At 42.2% G+C, this 23,994-nt stretch overlaps 1 protein-coding gene across 1 annotated transcript; it reads right to left on the bottom strand.

The window, feature by feature from the left end:
• Positions 1-1,970: 1,970 nt before the first annotated feature.
• Positions 1,971-22,996, bottom strand: LOC123999532 (ubiquitin carboxyl-terminal hydrolase 31-like). Its single transcript, XM_046305414.1, has 16 exons — positions 21,654-22,996; positions 21,340-21,471; positions 20,047-20,141; positions 19,850-19,942; positions 17,771-17,906; positions 16,867-17,014; positions 16,523-16,703; positions 16,226-16,337; positions 13,537-13,631; positions 12,554-12,631; positions 9,310-9,439; positions 8,594-8,713; positions 8,080-8,305; positions 7,793-7,951; positions 7,442-7,597; positions 1,971-7,249 (listed from the first exon to the last, which is right to left on the bottom strand). The coding sequence occupies exons 1-16, from the start codon at positions 22,215-22,217 to the stop codon at positions 5,778-5,780; spliced, it is 3,897 nt and encodes a 1,298-aa protein (XP_046161370.1). The 5' UTR covers positions 22,218-22,996; the 3' UTR covers positions 1,971-5,777.
• Between the last annotated feature and the right edge of the window lie 998 nt (positions 22,997-23,994).

The raw sequence follows: 23,994 nt of genomic DNA, 5'->3' as shown, positions 1-23,994 counted from the left end.
ATATCCTATAGGCTAGCATTGAAATGGTCTGTGACCTCAAAAACTAAATTATTTTCCTCTGGTTTTCGCCTGCCATATCAGTTTTGTTATACTCACAGACATTATTTTAACAGTTTTAGAAACTTCGGAGTGTCTATCCAATGGTACCAATTATATGCATATCCTAACCTCTGGGCCTGAGTAACAGGCAGTTTACTTTGGGCACATCACAGTGTTTAACTAAGTCATTCATAATTCCAAACATTGCCCTGTATGCCGAAGAAGTTAAGGTCAACAGCATCATGAACTTCACCCAGTACCAAGACATTTTAGCCAAAAACTTGGTTGCCTCTGCCAGGAGGCTGAAACTTGGCCGCAAGTGGATCTTCCAGCAAGACAATGACCCCAAGCACATATCAAAATCCACAAGTGAATGGTTCATTATTAACCACAAAATAAACATTTTTCAATGGCCATTTCAGTCTTCGGACTTGAACCCGATTGAAAACCTGTAGTTTGAATTGAAGAGCGCGGACGAAGGATATGGATAAAGATTATGTATGGAGGAACAGTCTACGATCTCTCCCAATGTGTTTCCAATCTCCAAACATTATTCAAAAAGGCTCAGTGCCATTATCATTGGAAGGTGAGGTATTGAAAGGTATGGAAAATAGTGGTACCAATAATTTTGACAACCATCTTGAGAAAAAAATATTTTACTTATTATAATTAATATATTTAATCTTTCTCTGAGCAATTGTATTAGTATAAAGTCTCATTTTCAAATGTTTTTGAGCATACAATATAGCTCAGTATGTATTATTTATTTTATAGTATTTTTTGCTCATCTTTATCAAGGGTGCCAATAATTTAGGACCCAACTGGAGATTAACACACACACTGGACATGAAATGTCAGTCCAGTTTGGAGTGGAGGATCTATTGCAAAACAATGAACAGAAGAAATGAAGTCATCAAATTATGAACTTCTGAAATCTATTCAGTAAAAAAAGTGTTTTAACTAAGATGCCAAACATTCTCTGAGCAGAGAATATCTGTGAGAAAAGATACTCCCAAGACTCAATAAAACACACGTGTTAATGTGTGATGAGATGAAAGCGGTACCATTTTCTGCAATGTGCAAATCGATTAGACATGCAAAACACTAATAAAAACACATTTACAAGCCCCTCAAGCCCTGACACTTCCCTGTTCGCTGCTTGCGATAATAAGCTTCAGAAATAGTTGCTCCAGACTTGGTACATAGCACCATCTTGTATCCATCTGTAAGAGCATGAAGCATTGACTTGTGATCTCATACACACTCACCAAGTCCATACACCACCACCAACATAATCTATAATGGAAGGGGGAGGATGGGAGATACGTATTTATTTTTTATATGTATCACGCAAAAAACACCATCAAATGCCGTTCATGCTGTCAATGTTGACTGTTGGGTTCTGAGTAACAAAAGGCTCTGCATAGACTCTGGATGGCTGCAGGAGGAGTGTGGACAATCCTGAAAATCTGGTTGGAAATTTAACTCCGTGCCAACATCAAGCACTACTGTAGATATTTAGCAGTCAGCACCCTGCTAAAGGCTCAGGTTTTTCTGACTGAATGGAAACAGCACTTTCAAATTAATTGCGGTACATGCATTTGATTCGTCCTAATGCAATGTAAGGCAGGGTCAGGGTGGAGGAAGGAACCAGGTATACCCTCACAATGAGAAAAAAACAATTATGTAAATAATCCCACAATTAAGTAGTAGGCTAATTACATGACACTGTAGAATTATACCAAATAAATTTGACCCGTTTTAGGATATTCAGTTGGACAACTGATGTCCAATGATCTGGCTTTACAGTGCAAAGCAAAAACATTCACAGGAGACAAGCTCCCTCTAGTGGGTCACAGTGGACAACATTATTTCATAATACTGGAGATATGTAAAAGATGTGTATTAAAAAGGGACCATGTACAATATAACACTGCTTTACATATTTTTTATTATTACATTTTACATGTTGTTTTTGCATTGGTAAACCAACATAATGTCTCTCTTTCAAAGAAATGCATTCTTTAAAAAAAAGAGAGAAAAAAATGCATTAAAAGTGCACATACGTCATAAACAAAACAAACAAATAAATTAACATAAGGTTTGACGCAGTCTCTTGCACTTTCCAAAACTTATTTCATCGTCAAATATTTTCCTGTACTCTTTTTGAACAACTTCCAGAACACTACAACTGTATAGATAACCACTAAGATAGTGTTATTGTAGTATTGTAGAAACGTGGGCTGTTGCCTGGTACTATTAGGTAGCCAGTATCTACAGTCCAGTGTGTCAATCAAGGAGAGAAGAATGAATCAAATTCCATATGACTGATTAATGACATGGTCTTTACATGATCTAATTAGCTACCACTAACTATGTCAGATGACCAAGACCAGGGCTCTCCAACCCTGTTCCTGTAGAGCTACCATCCTGTAGGTTTTCCCTCCAACCCTCATCTAGCACACCTTGCTGGTTGATCAGCTGAATCAGGTTACAACTGGGGTTGAAGCAGAAACCTACATGGAGGTTACCTCTCCAGGAACAGGCTTTGAGAGCCCTGCCCGAGTAGTAGTCTATGCCACAACAGGTGTCTTTATGGCAACTACAACAAGACCAAAATTGTTCTTTAAAAACAAAAAAACCCAATGGGAAACACTCCCATTGCTTAATAATGACATCCATCGATTAACTGACATGCCTTTCATACCTAAATCAAACAGTCAACCAGTTCATAGAAAATTGAAATGAGAGCAGAGTGCACAGGCAACACATGAGATGACTGGGCTAAAGATGGAGTCCATCTGTAGTGTTAATAATAAAGTCCTTGCTGGTGAACAAGAGGAAGACTGATAACCGGCTCTTTAAAAAGAGAGCACCCTTTGAACACGTACTCCAGCATAGTGGAAAACAATTAACATTTATTGACATAATGAACATGAATGTAAAAATAAAAAAAGGTAGAGACAATCCCTTAAAACAATCTTAAGACTAAATCCATTTAGTGTAAACTTAAGTTAGAAAACAAGACAAATACAAAATGTTCAGCATCTTAAAGATTTTGGGTTACATCCATTTCGCAATGTGGTAACATTCTCACATGTATAAAACATTTTTTTTAACAAAAATGAAAATCCTAAAACATACGTGTGCAATTAAAGCAATGGAAGACACAAACCATGCTCTCCATTGCTGGCATTTGGAAGATAGGATATATTGTACATTTACTCTCTGGTTCACATAGCAACAATCTATTGCATAGTTAAGGACATGCATGCGTTAGAATTATCATGCAATACTGCTTTCCACAGTGTTGAAATGGTTGTTTCCATCGATTGACATCACAGTGGCACAACCATCTATCTACTTAAAAGCCGAAAAGGATAATATTGTTGCAGGCAGCTGATTTCTCTGTGAAAGCAGATTTCACAAATAAAATATATTCAAAGATGAGGATGGGCCATAAAATAAAGCTTTTCATCACCTAAACGTTGACAATATTTTTTATGTCCATTTTGTGAAAGATGTGGTAAAATGTATTCGTAACATGGCAACAGGAGAATGTAACCGAACAGGTTTGGAACCCGGGTCATCAGTGAGACTCAAGATCATGATAAACTAGTCTAGGCCAAGACATTAAATCTGGAAGTCAACACAAGTCTTCAGAAGGGTAAAATACAAAGCAGGATCATGGAGTTAGCCAGCTAACTTTCATAAATATTCTGAAATCTTTCTACGAAACATAAAGTTACGTTTGAAATGGGTATGCTCTAACTAACCATAAAATCAAGTTATTTCTGGTTGCTTATCAAAGTTAGCTGGCTAATTCATTGATTCTGTTTTGTAGTATACCCCTCAGGTCAAGGCAAAGTAATTCAGTGAGCTAGCGCTGTTATTGGATCAAAAGCCCACCATTTCACCAGTGTTTGCAGCAGCAGCTCACTTAATGACAGTGTAGCCATGGGCAACAATAACAAGTGACAGGTTGTCAGGCTGTTGCTGAGCCCCTACACAATCATTAATATGTTAATAGTTCACATGTAACAGTGGGGGTTTCATTTTCAGACAGACTGTAGATTTTGGCAGCAAAATGTCTGCAGTGGGGTTTAATATTAAACTTGGTGCAGTAGGTTAGAGATAACAAATCTCAAGACCCTGGAGAAACTGGGTCTCTTACATTGTCGGCAAGCGAAATATTACAAAATGTGTTAAATGCCATTTCAGTAGAAGGGTATCTGAAGATTTCAATATGTTACAAGCAGACCACCAAAAATGTTTACCCTGGTATCTTAAAATCATAATTCAAGTTATCATATTTAACATAGAAGGTAAGACTGATGAACAGTCTTGAGAACTATTGCACTGAAAGGCTTGGGCATGGTAGATTACCAAATGGGTTACAGCAAGACACAGGCAGAGTTCAGTAACAGGTCAAAAGCTACAGCTAGAAAAGCTTTGCAGATATGGGGGTGGCACCAGATCTGACTGAAATGACTCGTCAAACTATCATTCAACTAAGGAGAACATCCCCATGCAGGGCCTGACAGTTGAACAGTTACGTAGATACGCTTCAAGTAACAGCAAATAGCAAAATGTTCAGTGCAGTGTGCGTTATTTAGATTGAATTGACTTCATCCGAAGACCGGACAAAGGCAAATAAGCACAAATGTTCAACTTAAATGAGCGGTGTTGGATTTTATCAGTACTATACAGCAGCCTCTGGCTGCTATTCCATACTGGCAGAAACGTTAATCTCTCATGAGGTACCACAGGTTGAGAGGTGCTACCAGGACAGGTAACTGAACACATAGATCAGGGGTAGGCAACTAGATTTAGCCGCAGCTGGTCGGGGGCCGGAACATATTTAGAATAATTTGTACACTGCAAACTGACCATCACTAAGCCCAAAAACAGATTGTATTTGAGAACAATCATTTCATACCTTGATTACATTGAGACACGAGCACGTCTCTTTTTTTTAATTCAAGAGAATACTTGGTAACAGAGTTCCTAAACTAAACCCATTTTTTGACCAAAAACAATTCCCAAAATATATACATATATTTGTTTATACTAAAAACTTTGGGTAGTCCCCCAACCCCCCCCCAAAAAATCACTTCCTGGCTGGTTTCGCGCCACAGGACGCCTGTTGCTGACCCGACATAGATATATATATTTTTTTTTTTCAGAACCTCATCATTTTAAATATTTCAAACAGTGCCAGTATTGCCCTTTGAACAGCACCAGGTGTAGAAAAGGAGTAACATTTTAGACTACTCCACAAAATATCTTCAGACTAGTGTACCCTTACAGCCTTAATAAATGTCAAGTCCTAGACCCGTTACTCTAGTTTCACATAACCTTTTTAAACCAAGTAAATGTAATACATAAAAATTGACAGTAATATATTTTTTATTAACTATGTTACTGTATATAGCGTTGTTCTGGGGAAAAATATTCCATACTCTATTTACAAAGTGCTATCTTAAAACATTCCTATTCAGTTTTGTGTACAGTAGTAGACTAATACCATACTTTGCCGAAGGCAATGATTTGGTTCCATGACAGGATAGAAAGGCGCTTTTGATCATTTACATCTTGCTTATGAAAAGAAAAATACAAGTATATATATATATATATATATTATATACTCTCTCAATCTATATATATTTATATCTTAGGCACACGGGAAAAAAAATGCTGCATACATAAAACAACGAGAATGCTATCGATATATGATGTCATTGAGGCTTCTGTGTTGGGCGTGCAGAAGATTGCATGGCAGAAAGCTTTCTGGAGGACGCCTGCTTCTCAAGAGGCTTTTTCCCATTGGGGGGAGAATAAAGACTGGATTCAGAAGTGGAAGACTTGGATTTGCCTATAATAGGTAACAGAGAGCGTCTGACTGGGGTGGAGGGCTTGGAGGACTCCTTTACCTCAGTGACAACCTCGTTCACATGATGCTCTGAGGCATTGGCCGACACATCCTCCTCCTGAACGCTCAGCCTGGCTGTCCTCTCAGAGGCCTTCTTGGCCAGGATGCTGGTCTTACCCAGATCGGCCGACCGGCGGGACTCTCTCTGGCGCAGGGCGTTCTTGAAGAACGACAAGCCCTTGTCCTCTGACTTGTTGCTGTGCCTAGGGTCCCTGCAGGAGACACTGGGGGAGCGCAGGCTGGTGACAGAGGAGCTACTGATGGAACTCCGCAAAAACCTCCTCTCTGGACGGACCCCCTCCGCAGTAGTCTTGGTGGGGGTCCTGGCTGCAGCGTTGCTGCCCCAGCGTGGTCTATCAACCAGAGGGCTTACTAACCCCGAGTCCCGACTGCAGCTTCTCTCCAGCAGCTTCTTCCGACCAGAGGTGGTCTTCTCAAGGCTAGAGGCACTCTTCTTTATGGTGGGGGAGGGGGAAGCGGAGGACAGCGGTGTGGAGATGCGTTGCTTGCGCTGGGGGGTTCCATCTGCCGAGTCAGGACCCTTGGAAGACAAAGACTCTTTCTTTTTGGACGGGGTCCTGGCGGGCGTAGCACTGCCACTGCTGGTGGTCTTGTCTTTAGAGGTGGTCGCCTTGGGGCTCTTTACCACAGGGCTGGAAGACATTTGGGATGTAGAGGATTTGGGGGTGGAGGACGAACACTGGCGCTTCTTGGAGTTTTTCTCTGGCTCAGACTTGATGGAACTCTTTTTGGACCTGGCGCTCTCTAACTTTGGGGCAGATCCGGCGGTGCTGCTCTTGCGTTTCTGCTCTTTCGACAGGGGGGCTTGTGCGTTTTGGTTCAGGGCTGTTATCTGGTTGTTGTTGTACGTCGGGTCACTCTTGGAGCTCTTCTTATCGGCCGGCGTGGGGGCCCTGCAGTAGACTTCGTCTAGGATCCTCCTGCCATGGTCCTGGTCCGTGCTGTTCCCCTCCATCATGGCCAAGGGGGCCCTGCCACCAGGGTAGCGCTCATGCCGGCTGTAGCTACCGAAGCAAGACGTGGATACCTTGTCATCACAGGCCTCTCCCCTTTCTCCTATCCTCTCCAAGGGGGGAGAAGAGCGTGAGTCCAGGGAGAAGCGTGAGGGGGAGTTGGACCTCATATGGAGCTTGGCAGAGAGGGACCAGGAGGGCTTCATGCTGTTCTCACTGAAGGCCAGAGGACTGGCGATGGATGACCTGGAAGACAAGCTCTGACGTTGGATGCTCCGAACAAAGGGACGTGTCGAAAATCCACCTAAATAGATACAAATAAATGAGTTTACACTAATGCACTAGACTCCCTGAAAGGATAATTTAATGCCCCTTTCTCTCAACTGGGCATAGTAACAGATCCTGTAAGGTTAGAAATAACTAGCTAAAGGAGGGAGAGAGGGGGCAAAAGAGGTGAAGATGGAGAAAGAAGACAGAGAAACCCAGGGTATCTGACCGTCATCTTCGCTGCGGTCCCCTGTGGCGAATTCCACCGACTCGCCCAGGGAGGCCAGAGAGGTGCGTCTGGAGGAGGCCCCGGAAGCCAGGCTGGCCGGCCTGCTGCCTTGGAGACGGTTCACCCAGTGGTCACACAGAGATGAGCTGGTGGAGCCTGGCACAGATAGACACGACAATCAACCCCTCAGGTCTCTCAAAGATAACCAAGATGTTGATGCTACTGTCCAACTAAGAGTGGACAAACAGTTTTAATGTCACTTAATGGCATTTCTCCTGTAGCACCACGTAATACACCATCTTAACGAAACATTAGTGTCAGGAAAATCCCACACTCCAAGTCACCACTGACCTGCTACGGAGCTGTTGGCGGACCAGGAGGGGATCGTGTTCCTCCTCTGGTAGAACAAGATGTAGGCCGTCTGCTGACACACATCATCATCAGCAACGGGCTGGACCTCACTGTCGTCAAAGCAGTACCACTGGCCGTCAACAGAGTTCTTACAGTAAGCTGGGGGTTAGAAGAACAAGAGATTTAGGGTGATGGTGAAGAAGCTGTCAGAATGTAGTGTTATTTTCCTATCCATCTACCTCCAGTCAGTGACTACTACCACCTTACTGCTAAACCACCGGTCTTACCTGTGTAGTGGCCTCCATGCATGTTTCCGTGGTGATTGCAGACGGCGTACAGGTCGTACAGGTAGTCGTCAGGGTTACGCCCCAGGCCGTAGGGTCGTCTCCATGGTGACCAGTGAGAGGGCAGGCTCCAGCTGCTCTGGGACCTCTTCACCATGTGAGGAGCCATGTCCATGCCAAGCAGAGGGAACCGCACCATGTTCTGCATCTTCACCCTCCTGTCAGCTTCCTTCAGGACACAGCAGTAAACACAGTGCCCAGTAAACTGAACTGTCACTACACATGCCTCAGACAGGCAGGTGACAGGTCACCGGGTAAGACTGAATGGTAGTGACTGAACATGGACAAGACAGAACAAGCAACACTGACTGAAGGCAAACCAAGAATAGGAAGCAGTCGGGCCACCCAAACAAAGCATGAGCAACTACCGTTACAAAAACAAAACCGGAATGATTGGACACAATTCTCAGTGGGGGAATTGGAAGGGGTGCTGAACGCTTTGTTGTTGCTGCAGTACCTGTCTGAACCTCTTGAGGTGCAGTATGAGCACATCAGGCAGGGTCCACAGGCTGAGCTTGATGCGGCCTTGCTGCAGCTGCTTGCAATGTGGGCAGCGCCAGGCATCATCCGGGGCCAGCTGGAACAGAGACAGACCACCCACCCACCCACCCACCCACCCACCCACCCACCCACCCACCCACCCACACACACACACACACACACACACACACACACACACACACACACACACACACACACACACACACACACACACACACACAGCCATCAAGGAAAAGCTCCCCACCGCAGTGCTTTTAAATCAGTCTCACTCACAGAGGGAGTTCCTGACTGATCTACTCCATGTTTTCACAGCACCTTCATTTCTGTGACCAGTGCCAGTTCTTAAACTGACCAACTCCAGCCTCTGCTAACCACAGTGTATATTCAGTCTATCTGGTGTCCTTCCAGACAGAGAGAAGCCATTATAAAAATGCTGTATTTCAAACATAGAATTAGGGGCAGAATATCCAGCACCCTCAGCATTTCAACAAAATTAAAGGCTATTGGATCTTCAGCTGTGGAATAATAAACAAACCCTCTGGTAAGAAGAGAATGTTCCTTTTTCCAAGTGTATTTTCTTGTTTAAATACATACAACAGCATATAAATGCATCGACAGCCATTGTGTGTGGCCTTGTGATACCAACACAATGTGTGTGTACTCCAGTGTTACCTGCTCCTCTTTGGTGTAGAGCTGGAGGCACTGAGCGAGGGTGCAGGCCTGGGGCTGATGGTGTTGCTCTCTGTGCAGATACACACTCTCAGCATCAGGGATGTACTCTTCCTCAGTGAGCCCAAACAGACTGCATGGAAGGAGAATCACAGTCAGCCAATCAAATCACTCAACACACTGCCTCTTAACACACAATACTAAATCTGACACTTCCCAATATGTGGGTATTGCTTAGGTAGTCTAATACTTAAGGATTTCATTCCTTTTATGTTATCCTGTCTCCAAATGTCTAAAGGCACCAGCATGCTTCCCAGCCGAAACAGTTCCTAAGAGTTTGTGCATATATTATGACGGCATTATGTGACATTTCTGTTAGTTTTGGCGTTCGGGAAGGGTTTTTTCGGATGTTCGGGCACAGTAGCCGAACTGACCCGAAGTTGGTAGGCGAACAGAGCCGAAGTCGGTATGCGAAGTCTACACCCCTTCATCGGTGATTGGTCAACAGTAAGGATTCTTCAACAAAGCGTTTGTCATTCAACGAGAGACGGCTTGTTTTCATGCACATATTTTAAATTCAGAAATAAATAATGCACCAGACATCTTAGTTAAATGTAAAATTGCTTGACTATGAACTCCTCGGCAAAAACGTCAAAATGAATGACAGATTTCTTGTGTTATCTTCGATTCATTCTGACTATTTTGTGGAAGTGTATACTAGCTTCGGCATCTCAAAATGGACAAACAGTACTATCTATTGCTGTTTTTTTCTTCTTATTTATCAAGCGAAGGTATTTAAAAGAGTATGCAAGCACACTCGTTCAGGTTTGCCAAGCAGAGTTCGGCAAGGCGCTCCGCCAAACTGAAGCATGCAGACTTTTGCCTTAAAAAAGCAAAAACAAACATCAAAGTGCCTCGTCTGCTATACTCTCTCACCCCTGTCTTTAGACAAACAATATATTTTGTTTAAATTAATATTTGTTGGCTTTAAGGGATGGGCATTTGACATCTTTTCACTATTCAAATATCTGGATAATCAAAATACATACGTTTTTTAAAAACATGCAACAATTTCAACGATTTTACAACATTATAGTTCATATTAGAAAATCAGTCAATTGAAATAAATTCATTAGGCCCTAATCTATAGTTTCACATGACTGGGCAGGGGCACAGAGGGTCCCTGGCCAGTGGGTCTGGGAGGGCATAATCAAACCCACTCACTTGGGAGCCAGGCCCAGCCAATCAGAATGAGTTTGTCCCTGACAAAAGGGCTTTATTAGAGAAAATACTGCTCAGTTTCATCAGCTGTCCAAGTGGCTGGTCTCAGACGATCCAGCAGGCGAAAAAGCCGTATGTGGAGGTCCCGGGCTAGCATGGTTACATGTGGTCTGTGGTCGTGAGGCCGTTTGGAAGTACTTACAAATTATCATAGCGGAGAAATGAACATTAAACTCTCTGGCAACAGCTCGTGGACATTGCTGCAGTCTGTATGCAAATTGCTTTCTCCCTCAAAACTTGAGACATTTGTGGCATTGTCTTGTGTGACAAAACTGCAAAGTTCAGAGTGGTCTTTTATTTTCCCCAGCACAAGGTGCACCTGTGTAATGATCACTCTGGGCACAAAATTTGAGAGAAATAAGCTTTTTGTGCATATAGAACTTTTCTGGGATCTTTAATTTCCTCTCTTGGGTAGGGGATGAAAAGCGTGCCCAAAGTAAACTGCCTGTTACTCAGGCCCAGAAGCTAGGTAGATGTGGATAGAAAACACTCAAGTTTCTAAAACTGTTAAAATAATGAGTATAACAGAACTGATTTGGCGAAACCCCGAGGACAAACCATCCAGGGGAAGAAATAAATTGAGGTCATAGGATTTTCCAATAGTTTTCTATGGGATACCCTTATTATTAGGGACCTGGTTTCAGTTCCTATGGCTTCCACGAGATGTCAACAGTCTTTAGAAATTGTTCAATGTTTTTCTTTTGAGAATTGAAGAAGTAGTCCTTTTCATTGTAAGTGTCACTCCAGGTAGACTCTACTGTTTTGGTGCGCGTAAACTGGAGCGTGCTTCACTTTGTTTTTATCCGGTATTAGAAACAGTTTATTCAGTCTAAAATTGTATCTATTATTTATGTTTTAGGGTACCTGAGGTTGGATTAGGAACGTTGTTTGAAATGTTTGGACCAAGTTTACAGGTAACTTATTAGATACTTTGTAGGCATGTTGTGCGAGTTGAAACCGGTGTATTTCTGAATCAAACACGCCAAATAAATTAACATTTTTGGGACATAAAGAAGGACATTATCGAACAAAATCACAATTTGTGATGTTTCTGGAATAGTTTGGAGTGCCAACAGAAGAAGATCTTCAGAGGTAAGGCATTAATTATATCGCTATTTCTGAGTTTTGTGGCACACCTGCGTGGTTGAAATATGATTTTCATGTGTTTGTATGCGGTGCGCTATCCTCAGATAATCGCATGGTTTACTTTCGCTGTAAAGCCCTTTTGAAATCTTACACAGCAGCTGGATTAACAAGAAGCTAAGCTTTATTTTGATGTATAACATATTTTCAAGAATGTTAAATATTTGAATTTGGTGTTTTTGAATTTCGCGCTCTGCAATTTCACCGGATGTTGGCCAGGCTACCGTCCCACCTGCCCATCAGAAATTAAACATGCGACCAACAATTTACATGTTGTGTTTATATTTTTGTTCAGTATAGATTTTTTTCCAAAAGTTATGAGGTTCAAAATGTACCGCTCCAACTTCACTTGGTACACATGGAGCCTTCTTTGATGGTAGTGCTGCTTTGATTGACCGACAATAACAAGCTATTCTCGTGAAGTGTGTAGGCTAACGGTACAGATTATTATTATTTTTTAAATGGAGCACACTCATAAAAGCTAATTAAAAACTGTTGTTTTATTCAAATGTCTAATGTCATGGTCTATCCTTGCATGTAGCAATGTCACAGATACTTACATTATAGACAGTCTTTTCATTCAAATAGGCCTAGCCTATATATTCATTTTTTTTAATGAATACCCTCGCAAGTAATTGAGTACTAACGTCTGTTTGGATATTCTAATATTCTAATAACCGTCCCCATCCCTAGTGGCTTCATGGGGATAATTTATGGTCATGTATTTCCCTGCAGGATAAATCTCACCACAAACCCCCAGAAACATGGCGTTTATCAAAGAAATGCAGAGCACCAGTAATATTGTTGTGCAGCGTTCACTCACTAATCCTTGGTCTCTTTGTCCCACTCCACCACTATCTTGACGTGCGGCGGTCCCCCCTGGCCACAGGACTTGTACGCTCTGCCAAGGAAAGATTATGTTGAGGAAAAATGAGAACAAGACAGTTTCACAACTTAAACACATATCAACCAACAAGCTGTATTTCTCTTATCTTCAAAACACTACAAATCTAAGTGAATTGGATTTACATTACCCGTGGGGCTGTCTTTTTGCCTGCTGTACACATATCTACTCAGCTTTTTAGTGTGTGTACTGTGTGACAAACTCCCATTCTGTTCAATTGAATCAGCAACTGGGACAAACTATAAACCAAACCTGCTGAGCAAGCAGTGTGTGAAGAAACAGATACCAAAACATGTAAAGGCACGCCATTTAACAGTTCTGGTGACATCAGAGCATCTGATCTGGCATTCAAGTGTGGTTAAAGGATTACAAGGAGGCAGTAAACTGTAAACAAAATTGTGAATTGGTGAGAGGTGGTGGTGTTCAGTAGGAAGATAACATTTTGAAAAGGGGAGATAATACCTGAACACAAATGTCCTTTTTCTGGTGAGAACCGTTTTGCTATGTGCCCTACTGAACATGACCCTGGTTGAGAGCTACAGTTGAATAATAATATAAAATATTCCATTTAGCAGACACTTATCCAAAGCGACTAACTGTCATGAGTGCATACATTTTTTTACGTACAGATGTGCTTTCTTAATTTGACCACTGTTGCTACAGAGAATTTTCCTGTGCGTCAGGAAATGCAAACTTATTGCATTTGAGGTTTAATGAAAAATGTATCAACCCCTACAAAAATGTCCATTAACTAATAAGATCCACATAATATAGAAACTGGTCAAATTAAGATATCACATCTGTATTGGTGGTCCCGGGAATCGAACACACTATCCTGGAGTTGCAAGCACCATGCTCTACCAACTGAGCTACAGAGGACCAGGAATAACAAGGAGACTGACCTTTCCACTGTTGGGTGACAGAGAGGCTGCTCCTCTTGGGGCAGGAGGTACGTGATGCCAACCACACCAACCACTCGTAGGCTGAAGGGCCCCACCTGCAGATAATATCAGGACTTTAGTTACTCACTATCCCTATTCCCACCACCTGACTGCTACGTATAGACATGTTGCCACGGCCGTGCTTTTCAAACCAGACCAACAACATTCTAGCCAATGAGGCAACTTAAACGTCTAACATGCCATTACATGGGAATCAACTATTTATTTCTTTAGAGTCCAAGACATAGGATAGGGGTTGCTAAACTAACATATGAAATTGTTTTAAGATGGTCATACTATGGATCATTTAGCTAGTTGATTTTGAATTTTAGGACCCTTTTATGTATAAAAAATATATAACAAATGTATTTGACAAAATTATGATTTTGACTGTTACTACTAAAGCTCATAGAAATGCATTGAATAACACATTTAAGAATGGCTAAAAGGAGAGTCAAAAAATGAATTGGAAGAAACAAGGTTTTGAAGTGTCTGTCCTAAATCTAGGACATAAAAAAAACCCAGGAAACATAAGCCTACCGTTCAAAGGTTTAGGGTTATTTAGAAATGTCCTTGTTTTTGAAAGAAAAGCACATTTTTGGTCCATTAAAAATAACATCAAATTGATCAGAAATACAGTGTAGACATTGTTAATGTTGTAAATGACTATTGTAGCTGGAAACGGCTGATTTTTAACGGAATATCTACCCAGGCGTACAGAGGCCCATTATGAGCAACCATCACTCCTGTGTTCCAATGGCATGTGTTAGCTAAGCCAAGTTTCATTTTTAAAGGTTAATTGTTCATTAGAAAACGTTTTTGCAATTATGTTAGCACAGCTGAAAACTGTTGTTCTGATTAAAGAAGCAATACAACTGTCCTTCTTTAGACTAGTTGAGTATCTGGAGCATCAGCATTTGTGGGTTCAATTACAGGCGCAAAATCACCAGAAACAAAGAACTTTCTTCTGAAACTCGTCAGTCTATTCTTGTTCTGAGAAATGAAGGCTATTCCATGAGAGAAATTTCAGAGAAACTGAAGATCTCGTACAACGCTGTGTACTACTCCCTTCACAGAACAGTGCAAACTGGCTCTAACCAGAATAGAAAGAGGAGTGGGAGGCCCCAACTGGCAGCTTCATTAAAAAGTATCCGCAAAACACCAGTCCCAACTTCAACAGAGAAGAGGCGACTCCGGGATGCTGGCCTTCTAGGCAGAGTTGCAAAGAAAAAGCCATATCTCAGACTGGCCAATAAAAATAAAATATTAAGATGGGCAAAAGAACTGACACTGGAAGATTGGAAAAAAGGAAGATTGGAAAATAAAGTGTTATTTATAAAAAAGTGTTATTTACAGACGAATCTAAGTTTGAGGTGTTCGGATCACAAAGAAGAACATTTGTGACGCAGAAAAAAATGAAGATGCTGGAGGAGTGCTTGACGCCATCTGTCCGGCATGGTGGAGGCAATGTGATGGTCTGGAGGTGATTTGGTGGTGGTAAAGTCGGAAATTTGTACAGGGTAAAAGGGATCTTGAAGAAGGAAGGCTATCACTCCATTTTGCAACATCATGGCATACCCTGTGGATGGTGCTTAATTGGAGCCAATTTCCTCCTACAACAGGACAATGACCCAAAGCAGAGCTCCAAACTATGCAAGAACTATTTAGGGAAGAAGCAGTCAGCTGGTATTCTGTCTATAATAGAGTGGCCAGCACAGTCACCGGATCTCAACCCTATTGAGCTGTTGTGAAAGCAGCTTGACCGTAAGAAGTTCCCATCAACCCAATCCAACTTGTGGGAGGTGCTTCAGGAAGCATGGGGTGAAATCTCTTCAGATTACCTCAACAAATTGACAACTAGAATATCAAAGGTCTACAAGGCTATGATTGCTGCAAATGGAGGATTCTTGGACGAAAGCAAAGTGTGAAGAACACAATTATTATTTCAATTAAAAATCATTATTTATAACCTTGTCAACATCTTGACTATATTTCTTATTCATTTTGCAACTCATTTCATTTATCTTTTCATGGAAAACAAGGAAAAGTGACCCTAAGTGAGCCAAACTTTTGAACGGTAGTGTATATATATATATATTTTTATACACATATTTAACCCCTTTTTTTGTGTAGGCTCAAAACTACCTTCATACTTCCATTCGTTTCTTTGAACCAGTACCTGGTTATCTTCAGACGAGTCCTGAGACATTTGTGGGGGTCATAGAGCAAAACAGTTTGTGGGAGTCTTACTTTGCATAGAGTGGTCATAATAGTTTCTAGGTCAAACTGTTCAGATGCTACAGACCTTTTTGTGAAAAGAACAATTTTCGCGATGTCTCATGGTCTGACAAACACCGCTCTAGCTCTGTCACCGTTCACCGCAGATGCGGAAGTGTGACACTGGTGGATACAGTGGATTGAGAGGCATCCAATGCAAAAAAAAACATCTCTAGCTTAAACTGACGGATTTTGATGGTGATTTTTTTTGTTTTGTAATTGATCAACTCTAGGGGGTTAAATGCAGTAAACTACAGTGCCTACTAGTGAAAGCCTACACAGGTTGTAATTCAGACTCTTTTGCCATATCGTGATTTTTTTTGTTGACCTGCTTTCTGCGGGGTTGTGTTTCCATTCACTATCCTCCACCCACCTGAATGTAAACTCCTGGCCTGAGCAGGTGATGCATCTTCTCCAGGATCTCCTTCTGCAGGATATCCCAGGTCACAGTGCGATCCATGTACAGAACAAATGGAAGACCAAACCTGGAACAGAGGGAATGATATTCTCCTGTTAACAGACTCCAAAGTATATTTTAATATAACAAATGTCATATGACCTGCATGGTGTACGGTTTCAGAGGATAGTTGAAAACACTGGGCAGTAGTACCCATAGAAATACAATTCCAACATCGCAGTCAATATTATTAATATTTCATCTCTATAGTACCTCCTCCCTTGGTGACCGGTGCAGGCTCGGTTACAGATCAGCAGGACCATCTTGTCGGCCCCTGTGTTCTTATTGGCTGACGTAGTGGCAGGAATCACGGCTCCTTGCATGAAAGATGGAGTCCTGCTCATCTCAATCCCAAACTTTAAGTTGTTCTGGTTCAGGTTGGCAAGGAGACTCCCTGGATTTCAAATCTCAATTGGTCATTGATACTCAGTCAATATTTCCATATACATTACAGAGAATGCTTGACAAGTACACTACCAAAGAAAACTTCCATTGAGAAATGCCCAAAACGTATTGAATAATGTGATATCAACAGTAGATGAATAGTGAAGAGGTACCTCTCTTGGTTCGAATGTTCTCTAGTCTGAACATCTCAGGCGTCTCAAAGGCAAAGATGGAATCGCTCTCCTGAATGATATCGAGATCGTCGTCGTCATCACAGAAGGAGCGATGGAAACCGTCGTAGTACATCTCCGTCAAAACAAACTGAATCAGAGGGATGCGGGGATGGCCAAAACAAATCAATATGCTGCTGCCATTTAGTAAACACTGAAACCTCTTATTCAGATACGATGGTGAAACAGATTAGAGATAGGCCATGCCCATTTCAGTGAATGAATTACAGAACATAAATAAACAACATCAATATTCTCTACAGTGTATAGGCCTACCTCTTCTGCAAATACAGAACAATGGTAAATATGGAAGACTACACACCATGATTGAAAACCTCCTCCCTTTCTCCTGGAGTCCTTGCCCTATCCCTCAATCATGACAACTTTTCTTATTCAGACCAGGATCTCACACACATTAGTGTTCTGCTTAATGTCATCCAATGACAGCACTGTATGAAAGTTTCAGGCACATCAAACCCAAGGCATCAGTTCTGTTGATCTTCGATAAAATGGGCTCTGTTCCAGTGATCCCTTCATCCTGATTAAAGAGACGATGACGCACTGGCCTAATAGTACTTACGACAACACTGTAAAGAAGTTATTAATACTGAAATGGGCACACCTGCTGGTACAATCAGACTATTACCCAGGGATGAATCATTAAAGGAGGAAAGTAAGCCTAAATAGGGTGCTCCTTTACTGTTCTTTTCAGATAACATTCCTTTGAAATCCTTAGTAGCTAGGTAGCACCAGAAAATAAAGCAATCAAGTTAACTTCTGTGTGTATGTAACCTAGTAAGACAGAGCTGAGGCTGGTAGGGATAAGAGAACAGGAAGGAAGCAGCACCTGGTCCAGGGGGATCTTGGTCTCACGTGACACAGCATCTCGGAGTCTGGACACGGTGCTGTTCAGGGGCACGGCCACGCCGATCCTCATACAGTGAGAGTACTTCCCCTGGTAGACCACTGTCACATACAGAGGCCTGGGAAGAGAAAGGAAACATGGGAATGACAGGGATCAAATATTGTCACCATATAAGGAATTACAAAACACCAGATAAAAACCACTGACAAAGGCCAGGAAATAACAGAACGGACAAACTCAACTTTCGCCAAATTAAACACAATTATGTCCAATAATCAACCTCCTAGGAGAGGACACGTATCCAACTCCCCTAGTAATGCTGCTACAACACTGTGTGGAGACTGCTAATTTGTAATTACTCTGTGAGAGCACTGAGCAGGATTCCTCTGGTGACTGTGTGGATCAGTGCTACTCTAAGCTGACACTAAGAATTTAGCCAGCAGGCACAGCAACGCTGCTTTTTCAGGAGTTCAGTTTGAGACACCCCACATTCTGGAGAACCCTCATTTTTAAGATGGTTGCCATTTCTGCGTTTCTCTCATTTGAACTTCAGTTATGTGGGATCGGTCTTCACATCAGCTCAACTATGGCCAGAAACAGTGGCATAAGAGAAATAACCTAGATGCTTCAGACTAGTGATAAATGATAACCCAAAGTTGAGTAACAGAATTGTGTTTCTGGGAGAAGGAAGAAGTAGTAGCGAAGCCAGAGTGGTGAGCCATTGAGCCTTGGTCTGGAGAACCAACATTCTGTCATCAATCAGACTACAGCCGGAGGACATCACTGTATCATGAGGACAAAAAAGGCCATGCGTGTCCCAGGTACCTCAGTTTAGGAGCATTATGAATCCTCAGCTGAGTGAGCATAAAGGTGGTTTTGACTGCTAGGCACAAATAATGAAACTCAAAATACTAAAACTATGACAGAAAAGAAACTAACATATTCCTAAAAAGTCATAGGCCTACATCTTCATTTCAGATTTAAAAGTAAGTCTATTTCCTTTAGCCATTGAGTGTTTGTCTGGGCATGTAGCCCTTAAATTGACTGTAGAAATAGAAGAGTCCCATAATTACTGGCTTGGTTTGGTCGGCAGATGGGCCAAATATGCCATTTTGGAGACTAAAACGACATTCCTTCTCATTTACTTTGCTTCTGCAACCCTGGGAAATTGAAATGAACCGCAGTCTCAAGTCTCAAGTAGTCTCATCCACAAGTCCATGCTAGGTAAAGCTCCGCCTTATCTCAGATCACTGGTCATGATGGCAACACCCACCCGTAGCACGCTGTCCAGCAGGTGTATCTCACTGATCATCCCTAAAGCCAACACCTCATTTGACCGCCTTTCCTTCCAGTTCTCGGCTGCCTGTGACTGGAACGAATTGCACTAATCGCTGAAGTTGGAGACTTATCTCCCTCACCAACTTTAAATATCTGCTATCTGAGCAGCTGTACATAGTCCATTGGTAAATAGCCCACCCAATTGACCTACCTCATCCCCATACTGTTTTTATTTATTTACTTTTCTGCATTTACATTACATTTAAGTCATTTAGCAGACGCTCTTATCCAGAGCGACTTACAAATTGGTGCATTCACCTTATGACATCCAGTGGAACAGCCACTTTACAATAGTGCATCTAAATCTTTTAAGGGGGGAAGGGGGGGTGAGAAGGATTACTTTATCCTATCCTAGGTATTCTGCTCTTTTGCACACCAGTATCTCTACCCGCACATGACCATCTGATCATTTATTACTCCAGTGTTAATCTGCAAAATTGTAATTATTCACATACCTCCTCCTCTAGACAATTTTTTTCTACTGTGTTATTGACTTGTTTATTGTTTACTCCATGTGTAACTCTGTGTTGTTGTCTGTTCACACTGCTATGCTTTATCTTGGCCAGGTCACAGTTGTAAATGAGAACTTGTTCTCAACTAGCCTACCTGGTTAAATAAAGGTGAAATAAAACATAAAAATAAAATGTACATTTCAACACTTGTCAACAGTCTTGTTCCTCCCACCAGACTGAAGTATGGAACACAGCAGATGTGTGTACTCACCTTGTGTGAGGTAAGAGGATGGGAAGGGAGATGCAGAGGAAAGGATCAAAGGTGTTGCTCTGTTTTTGGCAATGCGGGCAGGTGAGCGACGACCTGTTGGTAAGAAAGGGAACTCATTTGTCTCAAAAGAAGTCATGAGGAATAAACAGAATGGAGATTATAAAACTCCTCAGGGGTAAGCATCAAATAAGACCTACCTGTACTGGGCCTGAAATAACTCTTGCACAAATGAACCGGTAGAGAGTGGAAGGGAAGGCCCCTCTAGACCCCCATCATCCTCTTCCACTGGTGGCTAATAGGACAAAACAGAGTGGATGAGCTCTTACTGCATATTAGACGATTTAGGATTTTGAGGCTGTATTCTATTCACTAGGTCAATGAGCATCCAAAGCTGTCTGAAAAACATCGAAAGGATAAGAGACCAAAATACAAACAAAACTGCCTGTGACGGTGCAGCTCTGACTCATCCTCAAGGAACTATGAGCATTTGACAAGGCAGACTAATCAACAAAAGCTCTGTGGGGTCTATTCTGGTCACGTCTCTCACTCTGCATGTCTAAAGTCTTCTCCATGCTTTGGTTCGGCTGGCGCCTAAGGTGATCCAAACGAATGTGCTCGCATACTCCCTTAAAAGACCTTTGCTTTTAAAACGAGAAAGTGACAATAGTACCGTTTGCCCATCTTAAGACACCGTAGCCAGTATAAACTTCCTCAACATAGTCAGAATTCATCTAAGATAACTGAAGAAATCTGTCATTACATTTTGACGTTTTTGCTGAGATCTAAGTTGCACAATTTTACTTTTCAAGTGAACAAAATTTGAATGAAGAGGATTTGTGATGACAAACTCTTCATTGAAGAATCCCTACTGTTGACCAATCACCGACAAAGGGGCGTAGACTTCGGCTACACATTTTGGCTTGCCTCAAGATAAAACGTCAGCACGAACAGCTGAAAACTCCTTGCCTATGACCAAAACAAATAAAATGTCACCATAATATATGCACAAACTGTTCCAAACTGTTTCGGATGGGAAGCAATCCAGGAAAGGGACACAGAACACCATCACTTCCTGTTCATTCTCCCATTAGGAGGTGAATCAGTCAGTACTCCGTAAAGTAAGGAAGTGAGCTCTCTCTCCTAACTTGTTTGTTCCAGTGCTCTGGAAGATTGATGCCTGATATGGGGCTCTGCGTTCAGAAATGGGTTAGGTCTGTAAATCTGTCCTGCAGGATGCCAGGCCCTTACCCTTGCTCAAATGTTAATCCGTTTGGAATGTCTGAATGAGGCTTCAAAGGACATCACAATTAGCCAGCCACCTCCTGTCACCTCGTCCACTCAGACTGCTGACTCACCTCAGGTACAGCTCCATTCACTGCTAGCTCGAGGTCACATCACTAGCTGTCTCGTTGTGCTAACCTGGCCACTACCACCGTTCCTGAAGTCGCATTAGTAGGCCCTAACTCTATGATGCGCAAACAAAAGTTTACCTTAATGGAAGGCCTGTTGTTGGGATGGTTGTTGAGGTCTTCATGTACCCTGTCCAGAAGCCAGAGCAGAAACTCCTGGGCATCATGCTGAGCATTGCCTTTATACTGCAAAGCACTCTTTGAGACAGCATTCTGCAACAAACAGCACCAGCAACGCTGCTTGAAAATTCTGGTGATAGCCTAGTCTCAGAAGTATGATGTAGCCTAAATGTATTTGACCATTTCAAATATGTGTAGTATAGGCTGATTCTGCGGACCAAATGCAGTCCTGTGAGAGAAGCAGTCTTGCTTTATGATACATTGTACCAACTTACTTTGAACTCCCTGCTGTGCTGTGGGGTGTATTCAAATGTCCACAGGGCCCGGACCAGTCCAGACAGCTGCTCTGTCACCTCGCCTCTGTCATGAGGTCCCTTCCTCCCCAAATGCACACCGTTTGTCTTTGGTTTCTCCTGCTCCTCATCAGTTTCCTCGACTCCTCTGTATTGTTCCAGTGCCAAATACTCAGCAAAGAGTTCAGTGTTACTCAGGCACTGGAGGATGGCATTCATGAAACAAGTGTTACCATGGTTTTTAAGACCAGACACTCCAGGGACCTTCTCTCCGAGGAAACGGTCACTACCATCCAAAGCTGGTGAATCTTTGCCTCCAGTTTTGAATAATGTGAAACCCCCGTCGTCTTTGTCACCTTCAATAGCATGCCCATCTGATCCAAAATGGGACAGGGTTGACAGGGTCCTGAGGACTCTGCCCATAAAACTACCCACGGAGCGCACAGAGCCTCGTCTGAAGAGTTTCTTGCTGAAGCTACCAGATTTATTCTCTTTAGTCGTGGCTTTACTAGACATGATTGTCTGACTTGTTGGGCACCCCCTCATGCAATAAATGTCAAATTACAATCTTTCCTGTAAGGAATGAGCTAAGCTAGCTAGCAAACTAGAATTAACTTTCAGCTGTCTCGTACTACATCTTAATTGGGAAGTCAAGTTACATCTCAACCCATCAACTAGCTAGTTAGCTAACGTTAGCTAACAGTAGCTTGCTGGGATATATTTCCCATACTAGGGGTACAGTACTGACTACCATTAAATACGTGTCACCACATTTTCAAAGACAAGTTTTATGTTGATTTAACTGGACAGCTAAACCTAGCGTGTCAGCTAACACAACAACAATCCATAGCTAGCTAATCAGCTAGCTAAATTGGCTAGCTAGCTTGTAAACTATCCATTAATCCATTTTAAGTGATTCGATTTAGTAAAATACACAAATTACAATAAGCTGGCGGAATGCATTTGTATATGCTAAACGAGTAAACCTATCCACTGACGTTCATGCAAATCGTTTGTTGTAGCTAGCTGATTGTTTTTATAGTTAGCATTTGCACATTAGCTAGCTCTGCTAGCAAGAGATCTAACCACTGCATAAATGAGTCCCTTGCGCAGAAGTGTCCTTCCATCCCACCCGAAAATAGAAATGCAGAGACGTTTAATTCCGTATCCTTAGTTAACTTGAGTGGGATTGTAAGATTTCTTATGCTTTCCAAGCTGAGGTATTCTCCTAAATCCGACTATCCATTGCAACGGAGTATTTTCACACTTTCAGCTACAAAAACACGGACACTGCAGGACAGCAGAGAAACAGCTGACGTAACAGAGTCAACGCCAAAATTACAACTGGGGGAGAGAGGGGTTCCACTGTACCATTTTTCCATAAATCAAACGTTTTGTATCAACGTATCAAAATGTGCACTATTGAATAATAAAGTTAATTTAAAAAAAATGTAATGTAGGCCTATCCATAATCATGCAGTTGACAATAAGGAAATACTTCCTGATGTAAGGACAGTCCAAAAAATATTGATTATAAGACTGACAAATATTAGCTTTTTTGTTTTGGGTTGCAAGTATGAGAGTGTTGGGTCTCCTATAGTACAGGGTGGGGCCCTATGATAATGGGGTTAATGAAATCTGAGAGGTGGTATTTTTCAGTTCCCACTGAGATCCAGACTGACATCAAGTTGGTCTTCTGGTATTTTAATGCACCACAACATACAAAATGTACACAAGTAGGATGGTGGAATCAATCCGTGACTGCCACATCTTGGCTGAATGGCCTCACCATATAGCCTACATTATACAGTGATGGATTTAACTTTATTGAATTTTATGTAACCTATCACAACACTGCTACTCCTACTGCTCTCTCTTCGTCCGCCCACGTGTTCTCGCACACCCCGAGAGCGTCTGGTCAGCGGGGTGGTGGCACCGGGATCCTCATCTCTCCCAAGTGGTCATTCTCTCTTTCTCCCCTTACCCATCTGTCTATCGCCTCCTTTGAATTCCATGCTGTCACAGTTACTAGCCCTTTCAAGCTTAACATCCTTATCATTTATCGCCCTCCAGGTTCCCTCGGAGAGTTCATCAATGAGCTTGATGCCTTGATAAGCTCCTTTCCTGAGGACGGCTCACCTCTCACAGTTCTGGGCGACTTTAACCTCCCCACGTCTACCTTTGACTCTTTCCTCTCTGCCTCCTTCTTTCCACTCCTCTCCTCTTTTGACCTCACCCTCTCACCTCCCCCTACTCACAAGGCAGGCAATACGCTCGACCTCATCTTTACTAGATGCTGTTCCTCCACTAACCTCATTGCAAC

This window comes from Oncorhynchus gorbuscha, linkage group LG16, assembly GCF_021184085.1.
Source record: "Oncorhynchus gorbuscha isolate QuinsamMale2020 ecotype Even-year linkage group LG16, OgorEven_v1.0, whole genome shotgun sequence".
Classification (NCBI taxonomy): domain Eukaryota; kingdom Metazoa; phylum Chordata; class Actinopteri; order Salmoniformes; family Salmonidae; genus Oncorhynchus; species Oncorhynchus gorbuscha.
This window is presented reverse-complemented; position numbering and strand designations above follow the sequence as displayed.